General features: G+C 38.1%; 1 protein-coding gene across 1 annotated transcript in view; it reads left to right on the forward strand.

Moving 5' to 3' along the window:
* ARID4A (AT-rich interaction domain 4A) overlaps positions 1 to 21,016 on the forward strand; it is a gene marked incomplete at its 5' end in the record, with an annotated part of 54,514 nt that extends 33,498 nt beyond the window's left edge. The window contains 9 exons of the mRNA XM_079699177.1: positions 459 to 709; positions 3,195 to 3,392; positions 6,422 to 6,506; positions 7,332 to 7,473; positions 10,667 to 11,803; positions 12,057 to 12,161; positions 16,098 to 16,304; positions 16,934 to 17,080; positions 20,883 to 21,016. Of these exons, the coding sequence (XP_079555303.1) occupies positions 459 to 709; positions 3,195 to 3,392; positions 6,422 to 6,506; positions 7,332 to 7,473; positions 10,667 to 11,803; positions 12,057 to 12,161; positions 16,098 to 16,304; positions 16,934 to 17,080; positions 20,883 to 20,986 (2,376 nt within the window). The 3' untranslated portion in view covers positions 20,987 to 21,016. The remainder of the gene's footprint in view (positions 1 to 458; positions 710 to 3,194; positions 3,393 to 6,421; positions 6,507 to 7,331; positions 7,474 to 10,666; positions 11,804 to 12,056; positions 12,162 to 16,097; positions 16,305 to 16,933; positions 17,081 to 20,882) is intronic.

The raw sequence follows: 21,016 nt of genomic DNA on the forward strand, positions 1-21,016 counted from the left end.
ATGTAATCACACTGAAACACAGTGAGTGATATGTTAATTTTATCTCAGTAAACAGTAGAATTAGAGATGACAGAACTTCTAAAAACTTAAGGGACTGATTTATTATTATTAACTTACATCATTGACACTTAGATAATTCTTTAAAAATTTTTATTATAGTCAAGAAATATTAAAAGTGAGATAATAGAGTGAACACAGGAGAAAATTTTTATTTTTTATGTAGTATGTAGCCAGGGATCGTAGTACACTTGGACATAATTAAGTAATTTACATGGGTTATTCTTTTCCTTTTGCAAGGAAGAGAAAAGTGTTCAGGAGTTGATGGGTTATCAGTGTCATGTGTCAAGCTAGAGAGAAGACGAGTCATTGCTGTGAAGGTTTAAGGAAAAGATACATTTTTCTACATTTTTTTGCCCTTTGTAGTGATAGTTACTTTAAAGCTTTTATCCGCCTATTAGGGACGAAGGAGAATTGCTCGAGATGCAAATTCTATTAAAAAGGAAATTGAAGAAGAAAAAACAGAAGACAAATTAAAAGATAATGATACAGAAAATAAGGATGTAGATGATGACTATGAAACTGCAGAGAAAAAAGAAAATGAGTTACTACTGGGGAGAAAAAATACACCAAAGCAAAAGGAGAAGAAAATTAAAAAGCAGGAGGATTCTGACAAAGACTCAGAGGAAGAGGAAGAGAAGAGCCAAGAGAGGTACATTATCTTATATTTGTTCTCCAGAAGCACCTGTCTGGGGTACAGCAGCGCTCTGTTCCTGCTTAGAGATTCAGGTTTGAGGGAATGTTTTCTTATTGGGACTTCCATTCCTCTTGTCTAATGAAGGTGAGACACATTGTGAAGATGATGTGTATCGCCTTTCGGAATTGGAGAATATACTGGTCGCACCATTTTAATAGCACTTGTGCCCTAAACAGTGGCCTCAAAGAAGGCTGCGCCACCCAGTCAAAAGAAAGGTCCTGCAGTTGACAGCAGGGAAGGGAGCTGGAGAAAAATGGAGGAAGTGGACAAGAGGAAACAGCGACAGCAAAAATTCCATTTTAAAAAAGGTACAATGTGGGAAAGCTAACAAACACATGGGTGCACAGTACTAGCAGATGTTTCTGTGTGTTAGCTTTATCTAAGACATTTTTCTTTTTCAAGTTATTGTATTAGAATAAGTGGCATGCACCCCTGATTCTAGTTCAGAAAGTACATTCTTGCCCCACATCACAACAATTAAATTTCGGCCTTTTAATGTTCATCCTGTTTGCTGTTGAATGAAAACTGTTTTTGTTTTTTCTCATGTATTACACACATATGGACTGAATTGACTTAAAAATAACCAGTGATTAGGCAGTCTAGCTAGATCACGGTAATGTCCAACTATGTTCAGTTGGCCATTTCTTTGTTGTCAAATGGATTTACTAATTCTTAGACACTACTAAAAAATGAATATTAATTCAGCAACAGCAGCATAACACACTTACTTGTATAGAAGCTCTCCTCCATAGTTATTTTTTGATTATCATCTGATGCTAAATTTTCTAGAAATTTGAGTTACTAAGCAAAATTGGGAACAGTGGCCTGCTGCCTCCGACTAGTGGCTGACACCCATCTGAAAATTAACCGTTGAGAAAATTACTGGAAAAATAGTAATGATTGGTGAGTGGGAGAGGTAATTTTATGATTCAGTACAAATAGGTACAGGAGCTTTCACAATTACATGTGAATTAGATTAGTGACTAAAGCAAGTTCTGTCGTGAAATATGATTAGGATTAGGGAAAGTGGGAGGAAATAATTGGAGTTGAGTATAATGATGTGAGTATAGTATTTGAAATATTTGGACAATAAATTTAAGCAAAGATAAACTACTTAAAAAGTAAAGCCTAATTACAGTTTGAAGATTTGTTAAAAATAAGCATCAAAATGTGTATATTTTATAGTAATGCATCAAACGTAATACACATATATACACATGCACACTATGTGGTTTAAAAAGCCTTTATAATTAATTGATATGTAAATGGAATAAATATTTATTTTAGGGACAGAAAATTTCAGACTTGAATATGAAGAATGATATTTCCTTTTACTAAATAAAAATTGAATGTACAAACATAGTCTGTATTCTTATTCAGTAGCAGGAATTATGGAAATAGGAAGCTTTTTTATTTATAGAGACTTCTGTCTTAAGTAGTTTCTCATGGTGTTTTGAAATTACCTTATCAGGATATAATTGGAAGATGCCCTTGGAAAGAAAACATTCCCGCTGCTAATGGGTTATCAAAGCTTCTTCATGTCGGGTCCCCCAGTGGTCCCTAAAATAATGCCCTATGTTTATGACAGAACACAGTACCTCCTTTTAAGCTTTTTAAAACTCTTGTGACACTAGTATATCTTTGATGCAAATCTTTTCTGAATCCTTGCCAGGCTAATAAAGAATGTTTTATTTATAAAAATATGAAAAATATTGTTGGATCTCCCTATGTGAATCTCCTTTATATCTGATTATCAAAACAAAGAAGAACTGATGGGAGATGCAAAAACAAATAGGAATCAACATAAGATATGCAAAGCTTTGTTCTCCTGGTGCTATCCCACAGTTATAACTAGTGGCCTAAAATTCAAGTATCTATTGTTTCTTTGTTAGGGTGGGGAAACCTTTAAAATAGAAACTATCAATAGTTTAAAAGATAGAGTTACTAAGGTAGTTAGCCCTTGTTCATTATTTTGCCCACCAAAAAACTAGTCTTGGTTAAGAACCATTCTGAACTGAGCAGAAAGTAGTAGTGAAGTAGACTTAAAAGACATTTTAGTTGCAGGAAGTTAAAAACTATCTTTAGGTCATTTTCACATGTAAGGTGGCACTTGAGTACGAATCCTAAAACTTTTTCAAAGCATGTTGTCCTTATTTTGCTTTATCAAAAGTGACTTATTTGACTCCACATCATCATTAACTGTGATTATTGATTGGCCTTTAAGAAGTATGGATTTCCTTTTGGTACAGTGCACCTTTACATAATAAATAAAGTCCTTAGTAAGTAGTCTATAAAAATCTTCTCCTTCTCCTCCTTCTTCTCCTCCTCCACTGACATGAATTAGGTTGTGACTCTTCTACATGTTGGATTCTTTTAGCATATATTATTTTGTTTTCCATTAAGTTATTAGTAGCATTATCAATGTTATAACTTACTGCAGGGAAGAAACTGAAAGCAAATGTGACTCTGAAGGGGAGGAAGATGAGGAAGACACAGAGCCTTGCCTAACAGGAACCAAAGTGAAAGTAAAATATGGACGAGGGAAAACGCAGAAAATCTATGAAGCCAGTATTAAAGGCACTGAAATTGATGATGGAGAAGTTTTATACTTGGTACATTACTATGGATGGAATGTCAGGTAAGCAAGAAATTATTTTCTTTTTTTGAAATTTCTTTCATTGGTTCAGAAAGATCAATTTAATGTTTTAAAGAATTAAAGCAAATAGTATATATGTATTTACAAAGCACACCTTGTATCTGAATTTTCCAAGACTCCTGTCATTCCCACTGCTTTACTAGCTAAGTCAATGCTTCCAGCCAAAGGTCACCAGGATCACATCTGTAGTTGAACAAGTTGGATTTGTTACTCATTTTCAGTGAGGGAGAACACACAGCTTGGAGAACCACATGGCACCTCAGTTAGAGGGTGGATCTGTGAAAGCTTACAGTACCACCTTGGGGAAAAGCAATAGCCCAGGATTCTGTGGAAACATCCTGTAGGGAGCCAGGCCCATGGCGCCCAACAGTGCAAGTGGTTTTGTTTGTTTGTTTATTAAATTTATCAGAAGTCAAGCCTGTATCAAGCACTGTAACAATTCTGAATTGGTTAATTAATAAAAAAAGAATATTAGATAGGACTTAGATCTGAGCTTCTGTTAGGTGATTTGGGGGAGGGTTTAAGGAAACGGGGCTTTGCTCTAGACTGGATGCTGTCAAGAAGTGGGGGGTAATTCCGTGATTGGCTATCTTAATCTTATCTATAAGGAGAGAAGACTAGAGCAAGGTTAATGCTATAATTGGTAAAGCAGCAGCAGTCAGGAAAAAAAAAGGATGTTTGGTCATTTTTGTGGCTTGGACAATGTTCCTGTTTTTTTCTGTGTTGAGACACAACTAGGGAGTGGTCTTGTTTTTGTCTTGATCCATTATGGTCATGGAACAGACCTGTCTGATGCTGATGTTCTGTGAAGTTGTTCACATTCAGCATGAGAACAACACACCCAAGCTGTGAGGGCCAGAACAGCTCCGTAGCAACAGCAAGGCCCAGCCAGTAGTACCAGGCTAGTTCCTGAATGTCAGGGACTACTTTTCTCTTTCTCCTTTAGAAAGTCTTGTGTGTTCAGTATCTCTGCTTGCCCTGTAGTTGCTTTGGGTCAGAGTGCTCCAAAATTTCCCTGCATACTCAGTGTGTGCCCTGTTTTGCCTCAATTCCCTCATCTGAATTGGGAAAGACAGAGTACCTACTTTACAGGGATTCTGTGAGAAGCAGTGCTAATATCTATATTAACATGCAAAGTTCATATAATTAGTGCCTAATATAGTTAGTAAGTGCTCAATAAACATTAACTTTCTTCAGTGAGGGGGAGTTTGGTTTCTGTCCCCTCACGTCATTTTAAAAGAGTATGGTTTTAATGAATAGCGTATAAAACTTTAAAATTTCTTTTCTCTTTTCTCAAACCAGCCCCTGTGCCCTTCACATTTCTGCCAACACTAAAAACAAACTTTTTCATCCATCTCCCCGTTGTTTTGTATGTATGTACTGAATTTGGGAAGAAAGACTGCACTTACCAACCTGGAGTCCCTGCTTTGCAGTTGCAGCCCATTGTAGCCTTCTTTTTTCCTCAGATTCTATTTAGTTCACATCCATCTACTTTTATTTACCATCAGTGTGTCTGTTCTGCTTTCCAGAATTTCCCCCTTCTATCATCCTTCTGTCTCATTTTTTTAATGTTTTAACTGTATGACTCTTCATACAGTCATTTTATTACATGCTCATGTTCTTCCTAACTGGTTACCTAACTGGAATTCACATGGTTAATGGGTTTTCATTGACCTTCCATACTGCTAGATATTGGGTTAATGCAGGAGAAGATCATTTTTAAACCATAGTATAGGTAGTCATGGTACTGTGTCAGCTGAACTTGCACATATTGGAACAGTTTCCTTGTTTTGCGTGACTTCACGGTAATTTGGTAACAAAGTGAGGGTATGGTTCCCATCATCGTGGTGCAGTTCAAAGCAAGGACTGCCTGTAGTTTTTTGCTTAAATGTTCAGATTTTAGATTTTGGTTGAGCTCTATAAATAACCTATATATTCATAGAATATAAAAGCAATATAAATATAAAATATAAAATAGGAAAAGAGTGGCAGTTACTCATCTAGCTGCTTGGTTCTATACATTCTTTGCAAGAATTAACTTTAGTATAAATGGTTTTGTTAGCTAGATCTCCTCGGGAACCACTACTATTATTTCTTCATAATGGTCTGGCCAGAGGTGATCCAGGAATAATATGAACGGGACATGTGAATTTCAGTAAACTACAAGTTCGTGCCCCGGTCCGGGAAGATCCCACATGCCGCGGAGTGGCTGGGCCCGTGAGCCATGGCCTCTGAGCCTGTGCGTCCGGAGCCTGTGCTCCGCAACGGGAGAGGCCACAACAGTGAGAGGCCTGTGTACCAAAAAAAAAAAAAAAAGCTGTTATTTAGTTCTAGGAAGTTTAATTCCTTATTTGCCCCTGAGTAGTAACTTGGACTGACTATGTTAAAATCTAGAAGTGATGTCAATATTTTAGGAAAGGGGAAAATGAGGAGTTCTCAACTTGAGCTAAACAGAAGAAACATAGGTAAAGGAAATGTCTATAAAAAAATTCAGTCTTAGAGGTGCTACAGTTCAGAATAAAATTTTATTAGAAATACTGGAGGCTATAGAGAGTTCTGAGAGGAAAAGAGTTGAAAAGGACTTCATAAAATAATCTGGAACTGAGCATATTACAAACTTGAATTTACCTGACTTGTTTTTCATTATTCGGTCAATAGAATGAATTCCAGTGCAGAATCAACTTATTTCATTAAGCTCAGATGTGTGGGAGTTGTGGAAAAGAAGGCAGTTCAAACAATCTTGAATCTGTTCAGCGTTTGCCTACCCTGATGTCCCTGTAAGCCTGTTTTCCCTGAGAAATTCTCTTGCCTTGACCTGTTGGTGGCAGGTACATAAAACACCTAGTAGAGTACTTGGCACACATGTTACCAGCAAACTAGCATCTGTGCCCTTCACATTTCTGCCAACACTAGAACCAAATTCTTTAGCCTATCTCACTGTTGTTTTTATTTGGTGAGTACATTTCAAATAAGGTATTCTTGTGAATTTTTAATATATTCTTTATTTTAAGGTATGATGAATGGGTGAAGGCTGACAGGATAATCTGGCCGTTGGACAAAGGTGGACCAAAGAAAAAACAGAAGAAAAAAGCTAAAGTATGTACATAGGTGCCATATCCTTTATGATAGGTACAGGAATTATTCATACTGTATTTTCTATAAACGTTATTTTCTCATTGTATAATCATCTTGAGTCTTTCAAAATAATTGTGATTTTCTCTTCTACAACCCAGAAGCTTAAAAAGTAAAAAATGTAAACACATTACCACGCTGTTTCAGGAAAGGTGAAAACCAGCGACCCCTAGGGCACAGACTTCAAACACAAAGGCCTATGAGGTTCTCTAGAAAAGGGGTAAAGTAGGACTGAGAGTGACAAAGAAGAGGTCAAGTTCCTCATCTAGAGAGAATGGAACTAACTACTCTGCTGTGGGATGCAGACCCAGGGTTGCCAGATTTTAGGACTTTTCAAGACAACTGTATTTTTTAAAATGCGAAATCTGATTTTTAAATGCTGGAAGCTAATACTAAATTTTAAGACATACATTGGCCCTCATGCACACCCACAATTTTCAGCCTTTGCTGTAGAGATGATGACGTATCTTTCTTTTCCTCAAGGAATAGTAAGAAACAAGGGGGAGAGCTGAGTAGTGTATAGTGTATAGCTACAGTAGTGTATAGCTCTCTAATGTACTGACTCTGACCTTCACAATATAATTGCAGTGTTACAAGTTGAAGTTGTAGAACATCATATTCATATAAGTACAAAAATATTTTAGAAAACGATTTAATTTTAATTTTTCCATAACTACAGATTAGGAGTTGACATAACAAACCTTTCTGAGTTATAGTTTTCCTTGGAGAAGTAGACTGTTCATTTTTCATAGGCTGGTGCTTCTCATACATTTTGTTGTTGTTACCCAGAACAAAGAAGACAGTGAAAAGGATGAAAAGAGGGATGAGGAGAGGCAGAAGTCAAAACGGGGACGACCTCCTTTAAAATCTACTCTTTCATCAAACATGCCATATGGTTTGTCTAAGACTCCAAACAGCGACGGAAAATCAGGTACCAGAAGTGCTCACATCAATATGCCAGACAGCTCACCTCTGTCAAATGGAATGGAAGGTGCTCAATTCTGAGAATCACTGGTTTTTAAAAATCAATAATAAAAATAATAAAACTTCAGTTATGTGAGAGATTCATAGAAAGTCATCTAGGGTTTTTTTTTTTAAGGAATCAATTTTATTTATTTTTGGTTGCGTTGAATCTTTGTTGCCGTGCACGGGCTTTCTCTAGTTGCGGCAAGCTGGGGCTACTCTTCGTTGTGGTGCGCGGGCTTCTCATTGCAGTGGCTTCTCTTGTTGCAGAGCACAGACTCTAGGCATGTGGGCTTCAGTAGTTGTGGCGAATGGGCTCTAGAGCTCAGGCTCAGTAGTTGTGGCTCGCAGGCTCTAGAGCACAGGCTCAATAGTTGTGGCGCACGGGCTTAGTTGCTCCACGGCATGTGGGATCTTCCCGGACCAGGGATCAAACCTGTGTCCCCTGCCTCGGCAGGCGGATTCTTAACCACTGCACCACCAGGGAAGTCCCTAGGCTTTTACTATATGATTTAAACTACAAAATTTGATTTGAAGAAAATGTTTATTTTGCTGTATCATGTTTATTTAAAATTTAGTGATGTTTTGGGCTTCCCTGGTGGCGCAGTGATTGAGAGTCCGCTTGCCGATGCAGGGGACACGGGTTCGTGCCCCGGTCCGGGAAGATCCCACATGCCGCGGAGCGGCTGGGCCCGTGAGCCATGGCCGCTGAGCCTGCGCGTCTGGAGCCTGTGCTCCGCAACAGGAGAGGCCACAACAGTGAGAGGCCCGCGTACTGCAAAAAAAAAAAAAAAAATTTAATGATGTTTTACTTAATTAGGAATAACTTTTCTTGTTAATACCGTAGGAATATTCTTTTTTAATTATTTATTTATTTTTGGCTGCGTTGGGACTTCGTTGCTGTGCGCAGGCTTTCTCTAGTTGTGGCGAGCGGGCTCTACTCTTTGTTGCGTCTACTCTTCGTTACAGTGCGTGGGCTTCTCATTGCAGTGGCTTCTCTTGTTGCAGAGCACGGGCTCTAGGTGCGCGGGCTTCAATAGTTGTGGCATGTGGGCTTAGTTGCTCCGTGGCATGTGGGATCTTCCTGGACCAGGGCTTGAACCCATGTCCCCTGTGTTGGCAGGCGGATTCTTAACCACTGCACCACCAGGGAGTCCCCCATAGGAATATTCTATTTTAACAGAGGGTGCATTGACAAGCCATGCGTCCTCCTGTGTGCTGCACTGTCCTACAAAGCATGTGCCAGTGTCTTCTGTAATCTATTGCTATTCACCTAGGATCTTTCAATAAAGTTGTGACTGTGTTGTTCAAAGACAGGACAAACTAATGTGATAGAGGCATGTTTTGTGATGAATATAGGTGAATATATTTTATTCTGATTTTACTGTTTTTCCCACTTTTCTACCTTTGTATATTTTTCCATGTAATTTAAGAAATGTTAAATTTAGAAAAACGTTCATATAAAAATTTCCCTCCCTTGAAGAAAAAAGCTTTTCTGAACCACAGGATTGCTGTGAGTCCACCATGTGGAGAAAACGGCATCTTTCCTCCTCTTTACTGCCATCTGCTGGAAGGTTGTCATAATACACAAGTGCAAGATGTCCACAAAGTGGAAGATGCCCTCTTAGATGCATGCCCATGTGCAGTGTACAGTCTACAGAACTATACATGGTCTTGCTAAACTACTTCATAAAAGTAAAAAACTACATTTAAAAAATTATTTATTTTGTTTATATTTATTTTTGGCTGCATTGGGTCTTTGTTGCTGCGTGCAGGCTTTCTCTAGTTGTGGCGAGAGGGGGCTACTCTTCGTTGCGGTGCTTGGGCTTCTCATTGTGGTGGCTTCTCTTGTTGTGGAGCACCGGCTCTAGTTGCGCGGGCTTCAGTAGTTGCGGCACGTGGGGTCAGTAGTTGTGGCTCACGGGCTCTAGAGCACAGGCTCAGTAGTTGTGGCGCACGGGCTTAGTAGCTCCGGGGCATGTGGGATCTCCCCGGACCAGGGCTCGAACCCATGACCCTTGTATTGGCAGGCGGATTCTTAACCACTGCGCCACCAGGGAAGTCCCTACTTTTTTTAACATGAGAAAAAAATTCTAAATTCTGTATATGATAAAACCACAAAATAAAACTACACACCTTTTCACTTAAAAAGTACATTTAAGCTTGCTTTTTTGCACTTCTTTAGAACATGAGCACCATGTGGGTAGAATTTTTGTATTTTACAACTTCTATACTGTCTTAGAACCCTAGTTATTATTTTAAAATTTTTCTGAGTTAAAGAGAATGATTTAAGGTAGCTGGCCTATACTTTCCTGTCTCTTAATCAGAGGAATATTTAAAGTTTTGAGAATTCAAGCTTCTCATTCTGTACATCTTTTCAGAATTAAGTAGAATATCATATTCCTTTCTAAGGACACAAAATGGGCATCTCATTTATTAATCAGTACCTTCTAGATCTCAGATCAAACCACTTAACATATTAACTTCATATCTCGGTACTAGTCCTTTGCTTTTTCTAGGGGTTACTGTAGCCTAAATACGATACTAGTAAAAATTGCAAAATAGCTCTTTTATAGGTTGAGACAGTAATATTTTCTATGCAGTGTATTTTCACATGGAATTTGAGGTCTCCCCTCCCCCATTTTGGCACAAATGTATGATTTATTTATTTATTTTTTAAATTTATTTATTTATCTTTGGCTGCGTTGGGTCTTCGTTGCTGCACGTGGGCTGTCTCTAGTTGTGGTAAGCAGGGGCTACCCTTCATTTTGCTGCGTGGGCTTCTCATTGCGGTGGCTTCTCTTGTTGCAGAGCACAGGCTCTAGGTGCACGGGCTTCAGTAGTTGCGGCGTGCGGGCTCAGTAGTTGTGGCGCGTGGGCTCTAGAGCACAGGTTCAGTAGTTGTGGTGCACAGGCTTAGTTGCTCTGCGGCATGTGGGATCTTCCCAGACCAGGGCTTGAACCCGTGTCCTCTGCATTGGCAGGCGGATTCTTAACCATTGTGTCACCAGGGAAGTCCTGATTTATTTTACATAAGAAATTTCTACAAGGAGGTATTCAGAGGTACTTGATAAGAGTTTTGTCTTTGGCAGAATTTTTATTATAAAATTGCATTGGTAATTAAGCTAGAAACCTTTGTAATACAGTATTTCCTCTTGCAGACTCCTGTTCGTCTGATAGTGAAACAGAAGACCTTTTAGAAAAGAATTTGATGAACGAAGAACTTTCTCCTGATATTAAAGAAGAATTAGAAAAAAATGAAAGTTTAAGTGATGATAAACTAGATGAAGAAAATCCAAAGATTGCTGCACACATATTAAAAGAAAATGATAGGACTCAAATGCAGCCTTTAGAAACCTTGAAATTAGAAGTTGGAGAGAATGAACAAATAGTACAGATTTTTGGAAATAAAGTGGAACAAGTAGAAGAAGTTAAGAAAGAGGCAGAAAAATCTCCTAAAGGAAAGGGAAGACGAAGCAAGACAAAAGATCTTTCTTTAGAAATTATAAAGATTTCATCATTTAGCCAGGATGAAGCAGGAACTGAACCTCATATAGAAGCTCAGAGTATAGAATTTACTTCATTAGACAGTAAAAACTTTTCTTCTGCTACAGAAGATGAAATTGACCAATGTGCAAAAGAAAAAAAGTTGAAACGGAAAATACTGGGACAGTTATCACCAGAGAAAAAAGTAAGAATTGAGAATGGAATGGAAATGACAAATAGTATTTCTCAAGAAAGGACCAGTGATTGTGTTGCATCTGACGGAATGAAAAGCTTAAATTTTGAACAACACTTTGAAATAGAAAATGAAGGAATGCCATCATTAATAGCAGAGCCAAACCAATGCATTCAAGAGTTGACTAAAGAAAAATTTGGTAGTCCAGCTGAAGAAACTGTAAATACTCCGCTAAAAGAAGAAGAGGATGCAATGCCTCTGATTGGGCCGGAAACCTTGGTTTGCCATGAAGTAGATTTGGATGATTTGGATGAAAAGGATAAGACCAGTACTGAGGATGTAGTAGTTGAAAGCTCTGAAACTAACTCTCTTGTTTCTATTCCACCTGCCCTACCTCCTGCAGTACAGCATAACTTTTCAGTAGCTTCACCACTTACTCTCAGCCAAGATGAGTCTCGAAGTATAAAAAGTGAGAGTGACATAACCATTGAGGTCGATAGTATTGCTGAAGAATCTCAAGAAGGTCTCTGTGAGAGGGAATCAGCAAATGGATTTGAAGCCAGCGTTGCCTCTGGTACCTGTAGTATAATTGTTCAAGAAAGAGAGAGCAGAGAGAAGGGTAAGGACTTCCTAGGGAGAAAATCAACCGTTGTATTAAAACCAAAAACTAGTAAGCCAAGAGTTTTATCTGTTAAGTACCCTCCCTCCCTCCTTCCCTCCTTCCTCCCTTCCTTCCGTCATTCCTCTCTCCCTCCCTCCCCTCCTTTTTTTTCTTTTTAACATACACGTGGAAATTCATGTAGAGTAGATAGGTGAATGAATGTTCTTGCTTTTGATTTTTTTTTCTAATTCTCTCTTTTCACTTATTTCAGGTCAGAAAAGGCCAAGTGATGGAACTAGCGGATTATTGGCCAAAAAGCAGAAGCGAACCCCAAAGCGAACAAGTGCTGTAGCCAAAAATGAAAAGAATGGAGCAGGTTGGTACTTTTCAATGCTGGCTTTAGTGTGGTGTTAGTACTTTCAGCAGTTTGTTGGCTTGATCATTTGTGTCAGCCTAAAACTCAATTTGGTTTATTATGTTCTGAAAAGTAGCAATTTTTCCATTAGTTTTTCATCTGAAGGTGCTTGTCATTTTCTTTTTTTTTTTTTTTTTTTTTTTTGTGGTACGCGGGCCTCTCCCTGTTGTGGCCTCTCCCGTTGTGGAGCACAGGCTCTGGACGCGCAGGCTCAGCGCCCATGGCTCACGGGCCCAGCCACTCCATGGCATGTGGGATCTTCCCAGACCAGGGCACAAACCCGTGTCCCCTGCATCGGCAGGCAGACTCTCAACCACTGTGCCACCAGGGAAGCCCAGCTTGTCAATTTTATTTAGAGCTGGGATAGCTGTGGTTATTTTTTATGCTTATTTCATTTGTATTTCTTATGTAAAGCAGTTTAATATTAGAGGAATACATTTGGGAATCTTGAACAAAAGAAAAATAACATTTGCTCTGGTAATAAAAGCAGATTAAGTTTACATTTCTGAATGGAATGTTTTCCTTTAATCTAGAAAAACTGACTTTTAAATAGTAACGCAGTAAGTTTGAAATATGGGGAAATAAAATTCTTACTGAAACAAACAGGAAAATTAGTAAACCAGTAAGAATAGATAACATGAAAAACACATTTCTGTACAATAAGGAGTAAAATTAAGTTGTAGAATATAGTAAATAGAAATAAACATGGTTGATTTTGACAAATTAAAATTTTACCTCCAAAGCATGCCTTCATTCAAGTCTGAAAGGGAAATTCTAGATTACAGTAGATACATATTTCAAGGAAGGGGCATATAATTTATTTAAGATAAAAGGCATTTCAAAGAAAAACCTTTGAGCCATATTTCAAGTCCTCAATAACCAGATGTGGCTAGTGGCTGGACAAGACAGGTCTAGAGTGCAGAGAAAGAGTGATGGGAGATGAGACTAGAAAGACAGCAGGAATTACAAAGGGAAAATGAGTAACTTTACAGTGGATGAGCTGGGTAGACATCACCTTAGTCAAATGAAGTGAACACCACCAGTCATGGGACAAAGTGAAATGTACCACCTGACAGGATGCAATAAGAAGAACATAGCTGCACATCTGTAATATTCCTGTCAAAGATGTATAACCTGACTGTAATCATGAGGACCCATCAACAAATTCAAACTGAAGGATGTTCTATAAAATAACTGGCCTATGATTTTAAAAATTGTCAAGGTCATGAAAGTCAAAGAAAGAGGAACTGTTCTAGATTAAAGGAGATTTATGAGGTGTGATAACTAAATGCAGTGTATAATTCTCACCTGGATCCTATTGCTGTAAAGAACATTATCGGGTCAAGTAGACATACTTGGGCTTCCCTGGTGGCTTAGTGGTTGAGAGTCCGCCTGCCGATGCAGGGGACACGGGTTCGTGCCCTGGTCCGGAAGGATCCCACATGCCACGGAGCAGCTGGGCCCGTGAGCCATGGCCACTGAGCCTGCGCGTCTGGAGCCTGTGCTCCGCAACGGGAGAGGCCACAACAGCGAGAGGCCCGCGTACTGCAAAAAAAAAAAAGTAGAGATACTTGTGTGGGATCTGAGGATTAGATGATAGTAATATATCTGTGTTAATTTCCTGATTTTGATGGTTGTATTATGGTTCTTTAGGAGTGTGGTGCTTTTTAAAACATATCCACAAATGTGTTGATATGTTTCCCTTCAAGAGGCAAAGCCTAATTCCTTCCTCTTGAGTACGGGCTGAATTTAGTGACTCACTTCTAACTAATAAAGTGGACGTGATGGAGTATGTCTTCAGAGAATAGGTCATAAAAGGCACTGCAAATTCCTTCCTGCTCTCCCTTGGATCACTTGCTCTGGGGGAAGTTAGCTGCCATGGTGTGAGGTCACTCAAGCAGTGTATAGAGAGGCCCACGTGGTGAGGAACTGAGCATATCCAGCCAACAGCCAGCAAGGAGCTGAGGCCTCCCAACACTCACTAACAGCCATGTGAGTGAGCCATCTGGGAGCATATCCTCCAGCTCCAGTCAAGTCTTCAGAGACCAGAATCTTGGCTAAAAGCTTGACTGCAACCTCACAAGATTCCCTGAGCTGGACCACACAGCCAAGCTGTTCCCAGATTCCAACCCTCTGAAACCGTGTGAGATACTAAACATTTGTAGTTTTAAACTGCTAAGTTTTGGGCTAATTTGTAGATAACTAATACAGGGAGAATGTTCTTATTTGTAAGAAGAGAACACTAAAGTATTCAAATATGGCAGGGCAATTTATCCTCAAATGGCAGAAAAACATTCTTTGATAATTGTTTTCTTTTTTGTAAGTTTGAAGATTGTCTCAAAATAAAAAGTTAAAAAGATTAAAAAGGAAAAAAAAAAAAGGAGATGATCAGTTTTTCTTTTTGGAAAGAATCTTTGGCTTAACTAAGGCAGTGAAAGAATGAATGAATTAAGAGAACTGGGACATAAAATCACTAGTACTCAATTATTATTAGATATGAGGAACTGGTTAACTGACATACAGCATATAGGAGTAGCAGCAGGCTGTTGGAAGAGTAATTTAGGGAATGTTGCTTTTAGAGGTACCGCATATTAGGAAAATAAGGCTCTGGAACTTCGAAGAAAGTCTGTTTTTAGAAGATAGTTGTTGAAGGATTACAAGATGATAAAGCTGCTATGGGAGAGTTGTAAAATGAGAAGAAAAAGGACCAGAAGTGGAATTATATGGCATATCCCTTTAAATGGGCCAGGAAGAGTAGAGTAGAAGCAGATTAGAGATAAGTGAAAATCAGTAAACACTAGTTGGTTTGAATAAGAAAGACGTTTCAAATGCAATAGAATATTCAAGTAGGATTAAAATATATTCATTCAATTTGGTGAATAGTAAGTGTTTGGGGCCCTAACAAGAGCATGGGAAGGAGACATGATTAGAAAGTATGGAAATAAGAATAACAAAGAATTTCTCTTTCATGAAATTTGACCCTAAAGAGAAGGAAAGAGGTGCCAGCTAAAGGGGGAGGCTTTCCTCTCCTTCCCTCCCTCTCTCTCTAAAGGTAGGAAAGCTTTAAGCATGTTCATAGACTCTGGAAAAAGAAGAAAGATAAAATGACATTGGGATATTTCAGAGGAGCTGGGAATAAATGGTTTCAAGAGTATAGCTGAAGAGATTAGTTTGCCCAGAATTAACAGCCTCCTCTTTTTGAGGCCCAAAAAGGGAGATAAGGACAGATACAGTAGGGGAGGGGCTGGGAAAGTGAGTGTGTAACCCTCGACTTTGCCTTTTCAGTAGAAGGGAAGGTTGGCTGTTGAGAGTGAATAGGATGGAAGTAGGGTGTAGACTTTGAAAAAAAGAAGAAAAAGTTGAGAGAAAATTCTAATTTGTTATTAAGTGAAAACCAAAAGCATCTTTAAGTACACATTTGGTGAGGAGGGATGTAGCCTTGCAAACAAATATCTGACACATTTTATATATTATACATATGTTAAAAGTTGGATGTGTATTTTATGCTTGTTCATGTAAAAAGTTTCGGTTGGTCCCCTTTTGTGTTGTTTTTATGTTTTGTTTTAAACATAAATGGGGCAATACTGTGCTTACTGTTTTTTAACTTTATCATTTCACAATGTATTTTGGATATTTTGCCATTTTTGTTCTTAGGAACTCTAGCTCATTCTTTTTAATAACTTTAGCACAGTATTCAATAGTACTGATATATAATTCTTAGCCATTTCCCTTTTGGTGGGTATTTAGGTTATTTCCATCTTTTTATTGTTATAAAAGTTAGCACATTTGTGCATTTATTTCTTCAGGATACTGAAAAGTGTAATTACTGGGTCCGTTGCATCTTAATATTTGAGATTTTTATCACTTATAACCTGAGTCAACTTTTTCTTATTACAGGACAAAGCAGTGATAGTGAAGATCTTCCTGTCCTAGACAATTCAAGTAAATGTACCCCAGTAAAGCATCTTAGTGTACCTAAGCCACAGAAGCTTGCACGATCTCCTGCAAGAATATCCCCTCACATCAAAGATGGAGAAAAAGATAAACAGAAAGAAAAACATCCGAATTCATCTCCTCGGACATATAAGTGGAGTTTTCAACTCAGTAAGAAACTTATAGAAAACTTGAATGTATATTACAAAGTGGTATATATTTTGAAATGTCAAAATAAGGAATAATGATTAGCAAATTCATTTTTTTAGGTATCCTAAATGTTGTCTTATTAATAATCACTACTTATTATCTTAAATACAAATCTGTGTCTTTTCATAATACTAACTTGATAAATATTGATTGGAGAAAGCTCTCCAGTTATGGAATGAGACATGTATGATTTATATAAATTGATGAAACTTAAACACCCTTTCTTGTACTGACAATTGGAAATAACTAATAAATGAGGAAAACATCAATACAAAGACAGTATTTGGATAAATAACTACAATTATAGATCAGAGTTGCTGTATGTTGATGTTTCCTTGTGCTTTTCTGATTATTTCAGTAATACATCATTAAGTAATACATGTTTAGTGGAATATTTGGGATATATATAGAAATCTTATTCGTGAATTTAATTAAGGTCTTCCATTTTTATAGAGCCTTGTTTAGTGTACTGTTAGGTTTTAATAAACTAAAGCTTTTGTTGATTTATGAGTTGGACTTTTGATAGAACTGCCATCTTTTCTTCTCATAGAATTATTTTTAAATCCAAATTAACTTTTTTTCTCTTTTAGATGAATTAGATAACATGAACAGTACGGAGAGAATCTCTTTTCTCCAAGAAAAACTACAGGAAATAAGAAAGTATTACATGTCTTTGAAGTCTGAAGTTGCAACCATAGATAGAAGGAGAAAAAGATTAAAAAAGAAAGACAGAGAAGGTAATTTGATTATAATTTTTCTTCCCTCTATTTTTCAAATATATATCTTATCATTTTAGAAGATTTAGGTTTGCCACTTTTTAATATAGTATATATTTATTAATTGTTATCTTTAGATTCCTAGTGTTTTCTTCTTTGTTGCTATTGAAGTGAGTCAACAACTGAATCAGAATGAGACTCTTGGAAGAGACTATGAACTGTTTTACAAAATGTGTGATTTTACTAAATGTGGTGGGTTCTTAAGAAGAGCTTACTCCCTCTGAATTTCTCTCACTGCTCAACAAACATTTATTGGCTGCCTATTAACAGGCACTATATTTGTCATTATGGGGTTCATCAAAATGAAGAGGGATATGGCTTATCCTCTAGGAGGTTATCTTGTTGGGATCATAAGTCATTTCCTAAGCAACTACTATATAAGATAGTTCAGCTTTACAACATTAATGCACACATACCATATGCCAGGCCCTCTTTCAGGTGGTGGAAGTACAGAGATGAATGAGATACAGACCTCGATCTCAAAGTCTTAACGTCTAGTGGAACTGTATGTTGAGGGCCCTGAGAGTGATATTAACAAGAACAGGAGTTGGTGGAAGGAGAGATGACTTCGGAATAATCATGAGGAGAGAATAGCATCTGAATTAAACCTTAAAAATGTATAGCATTGACTTCTAGTTAAACATTGACATCTCATATCTACCCCAAGCCCAGGCCTCACTAAAATAATTGTAAAGAAAATTAAAAGCCCTATACCCACAAGGATGAGAGAATGGGACAGCAGACTGACTACGGTAGACAAGAAATGTCAACAGCATATCTTTTGGAAGCTGAGAAGCAGATGGACTGTAACTGTCCTAGCAGATGACAGAATGCTAAACAGCTAAGCTTGTTTATCCTTCTAGTGGGACAAAACAATGAGAAGCAAGCCAATTCATACTACATCACCCCAGAAAAGCTCTGAGGACAGTGTGAGGTGTGAGGATGAAAATTGGAGATGGTTTGAAAAAGGAAGGAGAAATTGGATCCTTTCATCCCAGCCTCTGAAGCAAACTACCTTTTCCCCTAACTCCAGCAGAAAATAGGAGATTAAGTTATTGGAGGCTGAGAGGGATCAACAGGCTTATAGAAAGACTCAGGGACACCAGCCATAGCTGAAGGTGAGGGTTAAGTGCTAAACCAAAAATAATGAGCTTGAGTGAAAGTTTCCAGCACTAAATGATGAGACTTCTGTCCCTTTTCCAACCAACGATCTCATCTTCTTATCTCTCTGAAAGCTGGTAACCAAGCTTATGCTCATTCCTGGAAGGAGATTGAAAGATTCCTCTGGAGAAACTGGTCAGCCCAAGGGAAGTGATCTAACACAGATACCAGCATTTGGAGGTTCCTGAACCAAAAAGCAAAATCCTTACAAATCACTATGTGTGCACTGCCCAACATTTAAAAGCCCGGTGGCCTCATGTATAGCCTCCAGTTAGCTTTTTAATGCTCCCCCTTAAATATGGAAGCCACAAGACCAGATGTTTGAGGGAAGCCTTTACATAAAGACAGAAACCAAAATATTCAATAGAAAAAAGGAACTTGGACAATGTGCCATATAAAAACAACAAACTATAATTAATATCCAAAGTTACGGGAAAGATATTGCAGTCTTGAAACAAGAATATGATACTATCAATGAATTCATCTCTTAAAAATTAAAAATATGATATTTGGAATAAAAAATAAATAAATAGAAGGGTAAGATAGCAAGGCTAAAGAAATCCCAGTAAAATATCAGACAGATAATAGGAGAGAATAACTAAGAGAAGTATAGAATCTGGCTGGGAGGTCCAACTTCTAAATCATAGGATTTCTAGAAAGAGAACACTGAATAAACATAGGAGGAAGTTTTGATCAAAGAAATAAGAAAAACTTCCAGAACTGAAGGAGGTGGGTTAGACAATTGAAAGGACTCCCTCTATAAAAAATGGAGGAAAAAATCACACCAAAGCACATTATGAAATTTCAGAACCCTGTGGATAGAGGTAAGGTTCCAAAAGCTTACCATATAAAGATACATACAAAACCTGGGTCTCAGAACAGCATCAGATTTCTCACGTCAGATTTCTCAATGGTGACACTAAAAACTAGAAGCCAAGCTATTAACATAACATGACATCCAGCAAACAAGGAATCCCACATAGGAAAACAGTAAGGAAAATCTCAAGGTGATGGCACATGGAAGCCCTAGAATGATCACTGCATAACAGGCCTACAAAGCAACTATTTCAGGAATAGGATGGAACAGGAGGGGAGGGCTCTAGGAGGGATGTCCCTTTAAGAAAAAAACAGTAAATTATCTGATAGGCTTGCCTATCTTGAGAGAAGTTTTCTATCTATGGCATAGAGTTAGGGGATGAATTACTAATAAAATGGCCTGTGTCATATGTGGTCTTGAATCATTCTACTCCAAGTCCAGCAATTTTCAATTCCTGGAAATATGATGGAGCAAAAGGAAAGAGATCGACCTTCCATGTTTGTCCTTTTCTTTAAAAACTGTAAATAGCAAGAAGTCTTTACAGCATTTTTAAATACAGAAAGAAGAACAAATTAACAAATTGAGCTTTTCTTCAGAGAACCTCCAACGGCTTTGAGTTTCCTAAAGGTCATATAAGTTCAGACAACTAAAAAGATGATTTCCTTAGAGTCTTCTTCCCTTTTTTGTTTTCTTAATTTTGTGTGTGTGAAGTGAGTTATTAAAGTGAAACATTGAGTGACTTCTAGCACACATATTAGAATTTGTAGTAATGAGTTACATGTCATTTTGGCAGTACACACATTGAGGAATGTATACTTAAACAAAAATTAAGACTTTAAGTAAAATAGGAATAATTGGGCAAAGATTAGCAGGAGATAGGAGGGCCCTGCAAAGAAAAAAGTAAAAACTAAAAAATGACAGAGCACCTGATGCATAGAGTAATGATCTTTAATCCATGCTCCATGCTCCTGGAGAGTTTTGTTAAATTCATTTGAAGACTTTTTCTAATCACTCACCCACATTTCCATCCTGATCCCATGATTCTGATACCTGACTTAGATTACTGCTTCTTGCTTATGAGAGTATTGTGTCCATCGGGTATATTGGGACACGATAAAGTTAGGAAGCCAGCCAATGGTTAGCTGGTTAAAAGAAATTCTCTAGGATAAGTGAATTCTTTTATGGTCCTATAGCCCAGAGATAAAGCAGGAATTTCCTATAGTGAAAATTTATCTCAGGTTGATCTCATTTCTGATTTGGGACAAGGTGAGTTTCTTTCAGGGATCTTTCAAGTTGGGATTTAAGATTTTTTTTTTTTTTTTTTTTTTTGGTGGTATGCGGCCTCTCACTGTTGTGGCCTCTCCCGTTGCGGAGCACAGGCTCCAGACGCGCAGGCTCAGTGGCCATGGCTCACGGGTCCAGCCGCTCCGCGGCATGTGGGATCTTCCCGGACCAGGGCACGAACCTGCGTCCCCTGCATCGGCAGGCGGACTCTCAACCACTGCGCCACCAGGGAAGCCCGGGATTTAAGATTTTATATCTCTTTAGTCTTTACATTTTCTGGTGCCTTTTTTGAACTGAGTTACTTAAGTGATGAGAGACTGATTCCATTCAATTGAACCAAACAAAATTTTTGCTGACAAAATGCTGTTATTCCTTCATGCACCATTTAAGAGGACTATAATTGAAGTGAATAATGTTAAGAAATTTATTTCTGATTCGCCGGTGGCTGGGTATCTTTGTGTGATAGTTTTCGGGTCTAATGTAGCTTTTTTGATTCTACAGTGTCTCATGCAGGAGCCTCCATGTCATCTGCTTCATCAGACACTGGAATGAGTCCCTCCTCATCATCTCCCCCACAGAACGTACTTGCTGTAGAATGCAGGTGATAAATGTTTTCTCTGCCTTCCCAGCAGTTT

The sequence above is a fragment of the Hyperoodon ampullatus genome, assembly GCF_949752795.1.
Source record: "Hyperoodon ampullatus genome assembly, chromosome: 3".
Lineage (NCBI taxonomy): Eukaryota > Metazoa > Chordata > Mammalia > Artiodactyla > Ziphiidae > Hyperoodon > Hyperoodon ampullatus.